We start from the raw sequence: 17,077 nt of genomic DNA on the forward strand, positions 1-17,077 counted from the left end.
TGTATACATGGGCATATGCGTGTACTCAAGGTGTGCCAGAGTGTATCGACAGTAATTAATGTGTGCTTGTGACGTTCTATATGTGAGGGCATGACAATGAAAAAATAGTGCACATTGGAAAAATCCATCCATTGGTGAGTATGCAACATATGTGAGAGTGCACTCAGGTGTGAATATGCATACTCAAGAGGCCAAAATGCATGTGGATTATAGCATGCATATTTGAGCATAGATACATTTTTAGCTAAATTAATGTATTCCTCCATGGATGGTGGAATTATATTTGAGAGAAGCCCAAACCTTGAAAAGTCCGAGTTCTTGGGATGCTCATTTGTGAGAGGACACATTCCAAAATATGGAATAGAGCTCATTGACCTCCCTAAGGGCCAAAACACTAATACGAGGGGAGTTCTGAGCTTTTTTTTCTTCTTACAAATTTACCTTGCAAGGCTTTGAGCTACACTTCCCATTGGCTTAAGCTATGGTCATGTTTGGTCCTGGGAGGTGCCACATAATAATAATAATAATAATAACACCAAAAGATGGATCGAGGAGGGTGAATATGGTTTGGTGACGCTTCACAAGAAGCACAGCTTCTTCTCATCTCCTCCTCAATAATAATTAATTATATCAACTATGCAAGGCGGCGTCTCTTTGAAGGGGTTGTTTGCGATGGTGGGCGATATTGCTATGGATGGTGCGCCCCTGCAAGTTCGAAGGAAGGCAAGTCGCTCTCCTCTCAGGGCAAGGGCATGCCTGCAGCAGCAACAAGCTGCAGCACAGATTTTCCACAATACCACTACTATGTCAAAGCCCTTGCAGAAGAATCATAATATTCATGTGAAGCCCGCCGGCCTGGGCTCCAGAAGCACAAGCGCCTCTCCCCCGCCGCCGCCTAATGAGCCTGGTAGCCCTCGTGCTTGCAGCAACGCCTACAATAATCCCACGTACAGTTGTGTTCATAAGCCCAGCGCCGGCGGCGGCGAGAGCGTCGGCCTCCCCACGACCGCCACCTCTGCGGTCTGGAAAAGCGGCGTCGACCGGCTTCGATCTCGGGGCGATGATGACTGGTGCGCTTTTTTTTTTTCCTTCTTCAATATACATACTATTGTTTTATGAAATGATTATTATAATTTTTGAAGGGAGAAAAATTGTAGTGGATGGAAAGGAACCCATCCTATATTATTGTTTTGTGAAATGATTATTATAATTTTTGAAGGGAGAAAATTGTCGTGGATGGAAAGGAATCCAAGGATGGGAGCCATTTGATTCGCATCTTAGCAGACTTTCTAGAAGAATTCCAATTTGGAAGCTCTAATTATGGAGAAGTATGTGGTTCTATACTTAATACTTTGCATAGCCCTAAGGATACCATGATAAATATTTGTAACTCATTTCTTCTATAATACACATCATATAGGGAGAATATGCTAGTTGGATACATGACCCAAAGTCTTTGCCCCTTGAAAGCCGTCACAGCCATCAGTTAGCAGGTATTTTAATAGTGTTGATAATTCGTTTTCCTTTTGTTGAGTAAAGAGGCAACAAATCTCTTTAGCCTAAATGGGGTCTGATTAATCAATGAACTTGAGCTTGATTTCAGGTCAATTACGAAGGTTGGCGGATGTCTTTGAGAAAGAAAACACTTGCTCCTCTTCCAAACAAAAGAAAGTAAAGCCTACTTTTATCACTTAACTATCTTTTATCACTTAACTATAAAAGTAAAGCCTACTTTTATCACTTAACTAGAGAAATATATGAACCCTTAACTTTAACAATCTACAAAAGTAGCCACGTGAAAATCATGTGACTTTTAAGCCAATTTCATGTGCTCATAAGAATGTTTAGGCTAATTACCACTACTTTTGACTTTTTCCAGATTAAGAACGTGTAGCGCTTCCATGGGAGAGACATTGGGAGAAATACTCTCAATAAACGCCCCTTGTTCTCAAATTAACTTCTTGGAGAACAAGAGCATCAATCTATTTATGACCTATGAAGAGCTCCTTCATTAGAGCTTTAATGTAATATAAACATTTCCTAGTGTTATCTTTGTGACACATTTCACCAACACACTTTGTTACCTTAGAGACATACATTTCACGGCCGTGACACGCTTACCTTGGTGATTTCACAAGCTCTACAAGGCCAAAGTCTTTGCCAGTCAAAATTATACCTATGGTGTTACAGTGAATGTAAGACTAAGCTAGGGTGCACATCTGCACCCAATGGTGATGCACCATCTAAGTTGTAGTGAATGTAAGACTAAGTTGGAATGCACATCTAAACCCAATGGTGCTCTGCCAACTATATTTGAAATTGCCACCAAAGGTTTTCCCATTGCTTTCTTAATTTCTCATCATTGCACTTCAAAATAATTTTCTAAACATCTTTGATTTCATAGGGCTTGCTGATACATCATTCATATTTAAATTTATTACACAACAAACTTGTAAACCACATGTAACAACACCATTGCAGATCAAATGGTTAATTGTGAATGTTTCTCCTTAAAGTTTCCCTTTTACCATGAAAAAGGTGCTTTTCTAGAAAAAGAATAAAAACCTATAATAGGAAAAATGTGATATATCCTTTTTAAATTTAGATGGTTTAGAATTTCAAACGAGTTTTGAGTGAAGTGCTTTTTTAAAAAGTGATTATATTTGAAGAAGCTTGTGCCAGAAAAATCTCATAAAATTAGCTCCTCCTATAATGTCACGGGACGTTATGTACTTCTTGAAGAAATAATTAAAAACTCATAAATACATCAAAGATTAAAGCATAGGCTCGAATCAAATTGATATGATAGAGCATAGCATAGCATAAAACAAAAAAAATAGAACAACATCACCATTAAGACACTATTGGGTGCAATCTCCCCCCTTATGCGTGTAGCTCCACTTCCACGACTATTTTGAGAATTGTATTCAATAAATAGCCCAAGGAGCTATCAATAGTTGTGCGTACAAAATTGGGCTTGCTTTTTCACTTTTACAAAAATAGCTCAAACACTAGATCTTGTTCACACTAAGTGTATATAATCAAAGCTCTTCTAACATATATGCTAGGAATATAGCAACGCCATGCACAAGCGTGCATAAATAATATGTACAAACATTTACCACATGGCCCACAAAATAATACGGAATAATAATGGTCCGAGAAGATATAGACAAGATCCTCCATATGCGACACATGCGCATTGCTCATCGACTATCTCACAAACGCAAACACATTAGTTGTTTCAATTAATTGCCCTTCTCTATAATTAATCCCAATATGAAACATTGATAGGTACAAACACAACATACACTTACCACTTGTTTCACTACGATGAGAGCACATCATCTAGCATGGAGTGCATTGCCACTTGTTATACTTTTAGTTAGTATGGTAGGGTCTAAGCATGGTCTGGTGGAATACTATATGAGTTATATAGCCCAAATTTATAGCATAGGTTTAGTTGGCACATAAAAATTTTAAACTATATTGTGAAAGAGCTATATAGCAGAGGCTATTACTATAGGAAGGGCTACCAACTTCCCCACTACTAACAATAATGAGCCCACAGTCATTTCAAACTAGTTTGGCGACTAAAACGTTATCTTCCTTGCGTTTTTTCTATTATTTGTATTGTAGATTGTATCAGCAAGCTTTGAGGAGGAACTGACAAAGGAAACTGCACACACCAATTTTTGAGCTGGCCTAAATAGGATGGCTGAGACATGAGGGCTGCATGCATTTTGTCCACTCCCCCCTACTGTAGTTACTGATCCTCTCAATGGAGCCTATGTCGCTAGCTCATATAGTTGTGTAGGATGTGGATCCCCCTTTGATGCGGTAGCCCTTGATGCCTTTTCCTTGCCTTGCTAACCATGTTTATCACATGATGTGCTTTTACACGTGTGCATATCCCAAGGTGTATGTGCATACGCTGCTATAACGGAGTTGTGTCTGAGAGGGCAAAGCACATGGTGGGTCTGGCTGTTGTAATTGTTAAGAAAGAGCCCTATTCCGGTAAGTTGTTGACTTGGTATACAAAGCAAGTAATCCACATTGATGGTTCTGGAGTAATGAATACATTGAATTTGCATTTTTAGGTAGTGACAAGCCGACGTTTGGTTTTGCCAGCAGAGGAGACCATGCAAGTAACAGAGAACATGTCAATGCATGTGACTGCTGGTAAATTTATTTTATATATTCGTAATAATAAAAACCTATATCTTTAAGTTTCTTTGGGGATCTTCTTATGTCTCTACATGTATACATGTAGAACAATGCTCTCATGCTGGTTTGGACAAGGAGTGGGGTTCTCCATTTGAAGAAAACCCAACCCCAGAGGTGCGATGAAAGAGTGATGCAGAGTCAACGTTGGATGATCAATATGTCGAGTCACTTAGGGAGATAAGCGAAGTGGCAAAGAATCTTGGAGGAACCCCCTCCCCAAAACTTGTGAAGCCATCCCCAAAGTGCCACTACGATCCACCCCAAAACGACTAGGTGATGAAGAATTTGATGTCCACTTAATCCATGGTAGGAAAAAGAAAAAGCTTGCTACAAAGCAAAAAGTTGTATGCTTAATGATGGTATTGTGCATTGTCACATGCCATGCATTTCCCTTTTGTAGCCACCATCTACAACTTTTTGTTATGGCTTTCCTATTATTGCAAGTGTCTATATTCATTGTTGCAACTTTTTGTTATGGCTTTCCTATTCTTGCAAGTGTCTATATTCATTTTTTAAATGAATGTTCTTTTATTTCTCCAACTGCTAAATGCCATGGATTTTCCTTTTGTAGCCATCATCAATGGAAATGAACAACTTCTTGTGAGGGTTGTTCCTATTCTTGCAATATTTGACATGCATGTGCATAAATGAATAATATGTTGCAGAGTAGCAACCAGAGGCTACGAGGAAAACAAAGATGGATCTGCACTGTTGATGATGGTACAAGGAGCCAACCACACAGTGATGCTGCTTTCGTGGATGTTTCTAGTGATGAAGGTAGTAAAGAAACATCACAGGTTCTAGAGAATGTCACTGTGGCAGCAGAGGCCAATGCTAGTGTTTAGGAGAATGTCAATGTTAGTGTGGAGGAGGATGTTAAGATGGACACATCAGATTTCTGTCGTTGTGGTGCCAATGCTAGTGTTGAGGACAATGCCACTGTGTCTAGTGATAATGCCAGTGTGGAGGAGGATGTTAAGATGAACACATCTGATTTCTACCATAGTGGTGCCAATGCCAGTGTTGAGGACAATGCCACTGTGCCCAGTGTTGAGGACAATGCCACTGTGTCTAGTGCCAATGCCAATGTGGAGGAGGATGTTAATATGGAAACATCTAATTTCTGCCATAGTGGTGCCAATGCCAATGTGGAGGAGGCTGTTAATATAGACACAACTGTGGGTGTCACTGTGGAAAATGCTGCTAGGATGGCCAATGTTAGTGTTCAGGAGAACGTCAATGTTAGTCTTCTGGAGGAGGATAATAGCCATCGTGGTGCCAATGCCAGTGTTGAGGACAATGCTGCTGTGGAACAAGACAATGCCAGTGTGGAGGAGGCTGTTAACATGGACACAGAACAGGACAATGTGAGTTTAAGAAATGACACTGTGGAACAGGACAATGCCAGTGTGGAGGAAGATGTTAACATGGACACGGAACATGACAATGGTCTTGCAGCAATCCCATGTCAGGCTATATGTACGCCCTTGCGTGTGAAGACTCGATGCATATTGCTCGATGTCAATGGTCTGCTAGTGAAAAGGTATAGAATAACATATAGTCGGGGAGTCCCTCAAACATGGATTGATGGTAAAGTATCCAGTCTATACCACATCATCACCCCCCCAAAGGAGGATAGAAAGTCTCACTTTAAATATGTTGTAAGGCTTGATGCTCTCAGATTCCTCTATGCAGTTGCGGCACACTTTCATGTTGCCTTATGGATTGGTATGGTCAAGGACAACCTATATGCAGTGTTGAAGGAATGTTTTCCTGAACTACAAAGATCCTTTTTTGTGGATATTTTGCCACAAGAGAGATGCTAGGTTGCACCATTCACCTTGAGAAATGTGATAGGTATCCCCATCTCTGATTCCACAAATAAACCAATATTTTTAAAGGTGATTAAGGATGACTTCCTGTTATGGCACCCATGGTTTTCTACCCAAGACACTTTGTTGATCGATGACACACGGTACAAAAGCATGAAGAACCCCTGGGAATGTTGCATATGTCCACCTTCATTTGAACCAGAGGATGAATCTCAAGAGCTAGAATTCTTAACGAGGACCTTGTTTCCATGGATGGTCAAGTGGAGGTGTGCTAAGGATCCATGACATTATACACAGGATAACATGATGTATAATCCTAAGGATAAGGTATATGCTACTGTTATCGCGACGAATACTATGTACGCTCGCACAGTGACGAAGATAATGAATTATGCAAGCGCTAACCAAGCCCTGCATTGGGAGGCTTTTTGTATACACCCCCATTATCCTTTTTGTATACACCCTCATTATCCTTTTTGTATACACCCTCATTTTTGTAACAGCCATTAACTTGAATATAATACAACTGGCAAAGTTATTATACGATTTATGGCTCAACTAGAATTGGATCTTGTTTTGTATATGCTATTTTTTCTTGCTTAATCCTTGGTTCTGTGTCTTGTGCACTGTGTTGTTCGCTGTATAGTACATGTACTATATAGCACAACTAGACATGGTGAACTTAGAGTGAGAGGGGCATTGTGTTGTGCTGTATAGTACAAAAATTGTGCTATATAGCACAACTAGACATGGTGAACTTAGGGTGAGAGGGGGAATGTGTTGTGCTGTATAGTACAGGAATTGTGCTATATAGCATAACCAGACATGGTGAACTCAGAGTGAGAAGGGGCACTATGTTGTGCTATATAGAACATGTATTGTGCTATATAGCACAACCAGACATGGTGCACAAAGGCACTCTGCTTGCTAGATAGTACTGTCTTGTGCTATATAGTACAGGTATTGTGCTATATAGCACAATCGGACATGGTAAGATAATGAGAGGGGCACTGTGTTGTGCTATATAGAACATGTATTGTGTTATATAGCACAACCAAACATGGTGCACAAAGACACTCTGCTTGTTAGATTGTATTGTCTTGTGCTATATAGTATAGGTACTGTGCTATATAGCACAACCAGACCTGGTAAAAGAATGAGAGGGGCATTGTGTTGTGCTATATAGAACAGGTATTGTGCTATATAGCACAACCATACATGGTGCACAAAGACACTTTGCTTGTTGCTAGATATGTGCACATGTTGCAGTCATATGTGTGTAGGTATGCCAGCATGTACCACATGCCTATCAGGCAATATAGCACATCTCTCTGCTATATTAGCTCTTTGATTTGTTGAGACAATGCAAATGTTTAAGAAATGACAACTTGCACACATTTGATTGCAAAATTCACTTTTCTAAGATTTTGCAAAGGTTTTGCTAATGATGACAACCTCCATAAATCAGATATAAGAAATGACTTGCATACAGATTTAACAAATCAGGTTTAAGAAATGAGAACCTGCATACATATTTGATTGCACATGAGACTCTCTCAACAATGTTTTTGCAAGGTTTTAAAGAAAGGTTACTATATAAAAAGGATACATAGAAAAGCTTTCAAGCAGCCTCATATGGCACGGCATTGTAAATGGACTCGTGAAGTTGAGGGCATAAATAATACATCTTAGAGGCAGGATCCACAAGGGGCATGTCAACCTTGATTGACCTAACTAGGTGAGAATATGTGTGGCTCACACCCTTGTCATTGAGCAATTTGTAGTGATTGGGATTCTCCATTTGCTACTTATAATAAAGACTAAAGACCTGTGATAACATATGTGCCTCTAGCGCACTTGTTTTTCCAAGTGTCCTTGAGAACCTTCTCTGTCTTCCACCTTGCTTTTACACATTTCAACACATAGAAATCTACTCCTTCTATGTTATGAGCCTCTGCGTGCGTTGACTGCATAGTTGTCTCCCCCTCGACAAGAAGTTGGCCAAGCATATCCAATGATCCCTCAAACATGGGTCTCTCATCTTCAAACTCAGCCATCCTATCTAGTATATTGATTGGTTCTTGCATATCTTCCATGTCCAACCCTTCTGTTATAGGCTTGAGAACAATATGTGACCATTCTTGGACATATGACTTGTTAGAGCATGATCTCCAATGACTAGCTATACATGCATTGCAGAAACAAGCCAAATTTCTTGTTTTCAACTATGTCTGGTCTAGTTTGCAAAACCCACACACAGAATGTAGGGATTGTGTCCCTTGAGTGTTGCACATCCCCATGCATTAGACGTGCCCACATCATTTGCACTTACTAACAAAAACTTTCGGTGAATCTGGGACCATTGCTAGTACTGTAGGCATACAAGCTACTTGCACCATGAGACATAGTTTCTTTTAAGAAAGCTACAATGTCAAGCATTTTGAAGAACTACACCATCAGACTTGAGTTGTTTGTGTGTTAATGTCCTCTTCACTACTGCACCAGCACTGTCATATTCTCCCTTGCCATGGCCTGAAGAGCAAAAAAAATCCAAATCATCTCCACACCTGTCAGTTTGTAAAAGCGACCAACAAAATAGAATGGTCAGGCAGCTTTAAACTGTGAAGCCGCACCATCAGACCACGCCAGTGCTTTTGAAATTTCAAACCCTGGTCTTCAAGCAACCGATTATGAAGGTGGAAGAAATGTTGCACAAAGAGAGTATCATGCTTCTTATCATCAGAGATATAGAAATGCATCTCCTTGATTATGCTTTGGTCGTTGCTTTGGTCGTTGCTTCTTGTACTATGCCTATATGTAATGTGAACAAGGATTGTGCATTGATCTGAGTGCCAATGCATGGAATGTATTTCATTTTGCTATTTGAATGAGTAGTTCTCAGCAAAATCCATTACAGATACTATGACATGTGTAGGGAAATTCTTGAGACACTCCCTGTACACCTGATCAGCTTGCCATCTATACCTGAAGTTATGCTTAATGAACTTTGATGAGTGAAGTTTCAACATCACTAATAACTCTTTGAAAACAACTTGCTTGATGGGCAACACTTTTCGTTGTCTGGTTACATCATGTTTATTTTGAACTTGAATATCCTCAAAGACCTGAATAGTGACTGTCTTTGTTGTCTCCTTCTCTTCATGTGGCCAACAAGCGTAGCTTTTTAACACTGCAATTATTGCATTGCCCCATGATACATATGAACTGATGGTATGTGGAGTCCTCCTTCTTTTTGCATAGACAAGATTTCCACATTTCTATAATTCTAGACATGACGTGCTTGTGTGCAACACATTTTCCCTTGGCTGCCACTGATTTGCAAACAATACAATGACATTTACACAAACTTCCATGAAAGCCAAAAGCATGTGAGTGCATCCGATTGAAGGCATCTTTTAGGTATTAAATTTGTATGTGGTACACATAGCAACATGTGTTTCCAGTCCTTTAGCTTGCACGCAAAGAAAGGTTTGAGCTTCTCGAATGAGCATTGGCCAATTTGTAGATGAGGATAAGCAGACTTGAACCTCAAAAAATACTTCGTCTATATAGCACATGCGCAGTGCTATGTATTCACAAAATAGTTCAGCTATATAGTACATGGTTATGCATTAGTACTGTGCTATATAGCTCGCACTGATTGCTATGCAGTACATGTGAGCTATATAGCACATGCAGAGTGCTATTTGTGAATCTTAGACTTATGCATCATTGTACAATTGTTATATAATTGGTTCAGTGCTATATAACTGATTGAGTGTGTTGTAGAGAGTGCTATATAACTGGTTGAGTGTGTTGTAGAGAGTGCTATATAGTACATGGTTATGTAATAGAACCCTAGGCTTTAATGATGTGTGCTATATTAGGGGTGGTCACATTGAGAACATGTGCTATGTAACTAGTTAACTGTGCTATATAGCTCATAGTGAGATTGCTATGTACTATATGGTCATGCAAAATAGCCCTGGGGTTAGTAGTCAATGTGCTATACCAAGGTGTTGTGAGCTATATAGCACAAAGATGGTACAATGATAGTGCTGCATAAAACATTGATATGCATCATATATCTATGCTTGAGTGATCATGTGCTCTATGAGTAATTCTTTAAGCTATATAGCCCGTGCACAGTGCTATTTGTGAATCTTAGACTTATACATCACTGTACAAATGCTATATAACTAGTACATGCCTATGCAATAGAACCCTAGGATTTAATGGCGTGTGCTATATTAGGGATGATCATTCAACATGTGCTATGTAATTGGTTAACTATGCTATATAGCCCGTAGAGAGTGCTATGTACTACATGATCATGCTATATTAGGGATGGTCATTGAACATGTGCTATGTAACTAGTCAACTATGCTATATAGCTCGTGAGAGTACTATTTACTACATGATCATGCTATATTAGGGATGATCATTCTACATGTGCTATGTAATTGGTAAACTATGCTATATAGCTCGTAGAGACTGCTATTTACTACATAATCATGCAAAATATCCTTATGCATTAGTCAATGTGCTATACCAGGGTGTTGTGAGCTATATAGCACAAGGATTGTGAAACATGAATGCTATAGAGAACACTCATATGCACCATAACTGCTTGCTTGAGATATCATGTGCAATATAACTAGTTACATGAGCTATAGAGAACATGCATTGTGCTATGAATGTAAAACAGGTGTGTTTTATTATCACGAAACTTCATTGAGCATGTGCTAGGTAGTAGTGCATAACTTGTAGAGAGTGCATGGTCATGCATCCAGTTCGAAGCCGACAAACATCTTTCTTGTTTGGAGACACCCTTGTATGCTCCATCCAAAATTTCACTACTATTTCCTTGACCTCTTTAGTCAGCCTAGAATGGGAACTCTTTCTTTTACATGCTTCCAGTGGCAATGGAGAAGCCTGAGCATCACTACTAGCTCTACTTACCACAACATAAAGGTTTCTTGGGTGAATGTTAAGAAGCTTTGCAGCTTGAAGAAGGCTGAGTTCTTTGTCACCATATCCAAAAACGTGATTTAATCCATGAACAAGCATTGTTAGAGTGCTGCGCTTCAAAAACAATTCATCCGAGAATCGTGGAGTCTTCAACACAACTGATTGCAGAGATCAAAAGAGAGAGACTTTTGATTTGTCCTTTGTATATGGTAGAATCTATTTATTACTGAGAGGACTTGCTTAACGATATCTGCCCTGTCATTTTTCTCGTAAGGTTTTAGCTTTGTCAAAATGTGCTCAATTAGGTGCTCTAAACTTTTTTCATTCCTTAATTCAATGTCTTTCTCATTGTCTATGACCTGTGATGATTAGTTCTGTAAACCGACGCCTTTTTTGATACTCCCTCTTCATAAAATCTTCATACTTTCTAACTGCATCCTATTCATCTTCATCAGTGAGAAGCTAATTTCTTCTTGAAGAATGGGAACATGCTTGAAATGAAATGAAATGTGTTTGTGAAGAGTTTCTTGCAACCATGCAACAGAACATCCTTCCTGATTTGATGGCTCTATTCTAACTTCTCTGCCTTCCATTAAACAAAACCAAGGATAGATATGGAAATAGCCTCAAGCACATATGGAAATACCCTGTTAATCTCTCTGTGTGTGTGTGTGAGAGAGAGAGAGAGAGAGAGAGAGAGAGAGAGAGAGAGAGAGAGAGAGAGAGAGAGAGAGAGAGAGAGAGAGAGAGAGAGAGAGAGAGAGATGGACAGAGGTTCTCTATACAGCTCTTTCTGTGTGATGAACGAGGAGATGGGCAGAGAGAGATAGGTATAGAGAGGGAGGGGGAAGCAACAAAGGCTTCTGAAGAAAGAGGAAACCCACATAGCAACCCCACTACATGGGAGTTTATATAATATAATATAGTTTTTTTTGGTGACTTTTGAAACATAAACAACCCTTGAAATATAGCGCAATAGCTAGTGTCCATGGACACAACTATATAAACCACCATACCATGTATTCACCCGGCACATCAATTGCATAAAGAACTTGTTATGCTTTGACCGAGTGCAATTGTTTAGCATAGTCCACTTGTTTCACTTTGACCACAATATAGTTGCCAAGCATGGCACTACTTGTTACATCTTAACAACATACACCCGTCAATCATGGTCTCAAGCTATACCAATAACACTAGGTAACTAGTATTCACCCACCACGATACCAATTCACTATCATGGTACACTAGCATGCGGGCATCCCTGTACAACTAAAGAGTGGATATTATGTGTGCTTGGATAAGCAACAACTGACCTTAGTTGCATGTTTGCTTATTGCGAGGAGCAAAGAAGATCATTGTTTGTCCATATATAATTTCTAGTATGTTCTTAAATTATGACAACAAGACATTGAATCAAGGACTTCTAGCATGCGGGCATCCCTGTACAACTAAAGAGTGGATATTATGTAATAGCCCTCGTGCTTGGATAAGCAACAACTGACCTTAGTTGCATGTTTGAGAAGATCATTGTTTGTCCATATATAATTTCTAGTATGTTCTGAAATTATGACAACAAGACATTGAATCAAGGACTTCTATGTGTGATAAATTTCTAGTGTCCTATACCACCAAAAATTATCCTACATAAATCTAGAGATAAGCATGTATCATAATTGTTCACACAGAATTAATCTTGTATCCCATACCATAAGACTAATACATAGTGAAAAAATTATAAAATATAGTTCAAGATGGAAGGGCCAGTTCCTCCAAGAAGTGCTACTTTTGATGCATAAAAACTCTCCTTGAAATTTACAAAAATATGAAATAAAATTTGTTGTAAAAAAACAATGAAATGAAATGAATATGTTACTCAAGAGTCAGAGTACTCATCAAATTAGAAGTCTTCTTCTTTGTCATCGAATTTTAGTACCTTTTTTTACAAAAGAATTTGAGAAATGGTAATTTAAAAAAATTACAAAAGTAACAAACTTATTTGACTGTTGTTTATTGGAAAGAAGCTTGTCATCCCACTTTAAGTTGATGAAAATGTAATCTTTGAAGCTAGTGATGATTGACACAAGAATATGAATTATTAAAGGTCCAAAATTTAGGAGTATGAGAGAAACTTGATTGATTACCAAAGTCTTTAGTTGTAGCAGAAAAGTATAATATACAAAGCTTATAAGATTTGCTATATAGGCTTATATTATGTGTTATAATATAAGGCTTTATTACAAAACTTTAGTTATCAAAGCTTAGACCTTTGTGGAAAGAGGGAAAAAGGCAACATGGTGGTCAGCTCAAGAAAAGAGAAGAATTAAAATAATAATAAAGAAAAATTACCATATGCAAGTTGAAGAGGGAGAGAAAAAAAACTTTTTAACATTTAAGCTTTTGTTATTAAAGCTTTTGTAGTAAGGTTTTGAGGCTTAGGAAAGGCTTAATAAGATTTATATAGCTTGGCCTTAAAATCGAATAGTGCACATAGGGTGAAGACCAATAGTAATAGAGAGAGAGAAAAATGTTACGCTTTGATTGAGTACAATTGTCTAGCATAGTCCATCAATTTCAGTTACACTTTCAGTAGTTAGCATGGCACATCAATTCATAAACCACTTGTTATGCTTCGACCTAGTGCAGTTGTCTAGCATAGTCCACTTGTTTCACTTTGACCACAATACAGTTGTCAAGAATAGCACTACTTGTTACATCTCAACAACATACACCCGTCAAGCATGGTCTCAAGCTATAACAATAGCACTAGGTAACCAGTATTTAATGTGGATTCACCCACAATACCAATTAACTAGCATGGTACACTAGTGTCCGTACATCCTCGTATAAAATAAGGGTGGATATTCTGTAACATCCCTCATGCTTGGATAAGCAAGTGACCTCATTTACGTATTTGCATCAAGGGAAATTCGAGCTCCAAATGGGCCCTTTAAGGGCTTTCTCTCTCCTTCTGGAATCCCAAAAAAGTGCAAAAATAATATTATTATATTGGGTTTCTCTCTCTTCTTTTCGAATCTAAATTCTCCTTTTTCCATATTATCTAAAGAGATTCAATGCTTATTTTATTCTAATGTTCTTAAATTCTACGTAGTAACTTCAACCATTGCGAGTGAAAATTCATAAATGTAAAAACCTAGTACTCTATAAAGTAAGAAAACAAGTATGAGGATATTTTTGACATATGTAACTATGCAACTATATTTCTCACATAAGTACAACATGGAATTAGAAGATGTTGATTGGAAATAGTGGCATTTTTAAAAATAACTCAAATATATCTTGAAGAGAAAGTATTTTGAATTTTTTTTTTAAAAAAGCGCAATTAAACATGCTTGAGTTCTATTCTAGTGTATTTTCATGAAGTTATGGTGGTTGTCATTGGGAGTTTTCCTAATTCAATACCCACTCTTCTCCATTTGAATTTCCCTCCATTCAAATCTTCAATCTCTCAAGGAAGCCTCTAATCTTTCACCTGAATCTCCTCTTTCCTCACATACTATTTATGCATGGACAACAATGAAGAGAGATTTGGCTTTCTGGTGCCTTCAAGTGAAACCAAAAAGTCATATTATCCTTCATTGATTTTCTATACTTAATTATTTTGCTACCAAGAAGTGTTATTGCATCAAGAAGTGTTGCTACAGTGCCTAATGGAGGTATGGCATTAATTTTTATATTATTTGAAATGCAAGTGTCTGAAATTAATGATAATGTTTTACTGCACCGTATATTTTTGCAAAGAAAGGATTTAGGTACAATTTCAGTATTGTTTTGTGGTCTGTAGAACATCAGAGATAATTCTAAGAAGCAATGTATACATGTGGACCTGGATGATGAGTATGCTCCTCTATATGAGAGAACAGAGGCTTCTAAGGTCAACCCTTATGTAATGCAACAAGCCAGGGAATTAGGGAGAAAGCATGTTGATATATGGGTGGAAGGATCAATTTACCCACCTGATCCCTTGACCCAACAACCACCTAAATTTTTTGGCCTAACTTCTTTGATCAAATATGTTTATGAGGGAAATGTTGGCTTGCTTGGTTACACAACAAGGCTTGCTAGTTAGTGGTAAAGTGTTTGGATATCGTCATAAAGGATGTTGATGATAAAGGAAGCTCAGATCAAGTAGTTAAATGCTCGATTGTCTAACAAGGAGAATAAATACAATGAGTTGGTAGAAGTCATTCATGCTCAGCAATTGTAGAACCATGAATTGGAACAAAAAGCAAAGGATCTAGAGGCTAAGAACAACAAATTAGAAGGGGTATTAGAGAAGACAATCAAACATGGGCCCACCTCTAATTTGGATGCACGTGAATGAGTAAGAGAACAAAGACCACTTACTGCATTGTCAAAAAATAGTGGAAACTACAAACGTTGTATACATGCCACGACTGATAAGCTGAAGAACCTTAAACAAGATAGTGGAGCACTCTCAAAAGTCTTCTCCAGACACATGGTGAAGTCTACACTTTCTCATTCAAAGTTCAGACCAATTAGTGATGATCGTGCATGCACGATCATCACTAATTGGTGAAGTCTACACTTTCTCATTCAAAGTTCAGACCAATTAGTGATGATCGTGCATGCACGATTGCAAGATGTGAAGAATGCATTTACTGCAATTGAAGCTCAATGTATTTGTGACAAAATTGGTTTAAGTAAAGAATCCTATGCAATGATCTATAGAAAAATGGATCCAAGTTTTAAGTCCGTGTTGCAAAACAAAAGGGTGCCCTTTTAGTGTTCGAAAAGCAAGGCAACAATTAAATAACAATGTCCTTGAACTCGTTGGTGGGCCTAAACACATAGTTCACTCACATGTATTCAAGCATTGTGCTAAAGAAGTGACCTTTGATCTAAATCCGAACAATAATTTTGTCTTGGATGTGTGCAAATTTCAAGCTGTAATGGTGAAGTTCTATGATATTTCTATTCAAGAATGTGGTGGCACACTGAAATTTGTACTAAAACTTGATGAGAGTGAAATTGTAAAGAATCAAAAGATAGAAAGAGTAAGTTTGACATTGATGAACATGGCATTGGATCCTTTCATAAAGCCAGGTGATCCTCAGTACTTCAGTGTTCAATCTGAAAATGAAGTCTGGTGGCTCGCAACATTTTAGGTTCCAAAAGAGTGCCATGAGATCCTAAAGATGTTTTTCAATCTGACAAAGATTCCTAACATGGTTCAACATCAAAAAGCAGGTGGAATTCTACATGTGGATGGTTTCAGAGACTACTTAGTGGAATGGCATCTTGCAGGTGATCTAAAGACACTAAAGTACATGTTTGGTGTCTCAAATGCTACAAATGTAGAGTTCACTTACTTGTATTGCATGCGCTCAAGGAAAAAGGGTAAGAATGGAAACAATGTGTGGAATATGAATACTGGGAAGAAGGATGGTGCATTGACTCGTGTGATCAATTCATATGGGATGGCAGAACAATGGTTAGGGTGGATCCCCAAAGTGGGACCCTATACTTGACATTCCTTTAAACGAGTCCATCCTTGTACACTACATGCCATCTGTAGAATTGTGGAAAAATTGGTTTATGAATATATATGTTTTGCGTATAAGATGCAACCAACGTCAGAGGCCCAAGTAGTGTGTAAGAGAGTGGAGGAGGTTCTTTCATGCGTGGGTCTACACAAAGGGAAAGTGGAAATCAAGAAAGATGAGAAGAGGTCAAGTGCAAATGGAAATGTGCTACAGGCAAACCAAGTATTGGTGGAGTCGAGGCTAGAAATTTTTTGTCACCACCAAGGAACCATGAAGGCCATTAATTAGTTCTTCAACCATGGAAGTATGAGGCATGGAGGAAGTTACACATGGTTGTCCAAGATCATAGTAATAATGGCGAGACTAGAATTGCAAAGACTAATGTATAGATTGCCTTTGATAAGGTTGCTACACTTCTACAAAAATGACATTCAATGAAGAATATGCCAACGAATTTAAAGAAGCTATGACTACGTTTTACAAGTACATGGTGAAAGCATGGACATCAAGTAGCATAAC

The 17,077-nt window shown here is 38.3% G+C and overlaps 1 protein-coding gene across 1 annotated transcript; it reads left to right on the forward strand.

Moving 5' to 3' along the window:
* Positions 1-646: 646 nt before the first annotated feature.
* LOC147627458 (uncharacterized) lies at positions 647-2,325 on the forward strand. The gene is made up of 5 exons (XM_086815073.1): positions 647-1,070; positions 1,220-1,328; positions 1,421-1,493; positions 1,604-1,671; positions 1,880-2,325. The coding sequence occupies exons 1-5, from the start codon at positions 673-675 to the stop codon at positions 1,892-1,894; spliced, it is 663 nt and encodes a 220-aa protein (XP_086671199.1). The 5' UTR covers positions 647-672; the 3' UTR covers positions 1,895-2,325.
* The last annotated feature ends 14,752 nt before the right edge of the window (positions 2,326-17,077 follow it).

The sequence above is a fragment of the Cibotium barometz genome, chromosome 20 (assembly GCF_041138505.1).
Source record: "Cibotium barometz isolate CiBa-2024 chromosome 20, ASM4113850v1, whole genome shotgun sequence".
Taxonomy (NCBI): Eukaryota; Viridiplantae; Streptophyta; class Polypodiopsida; order Cyatheales; family Cibotiaceae; genus Cibotium; species Cibotium barometz.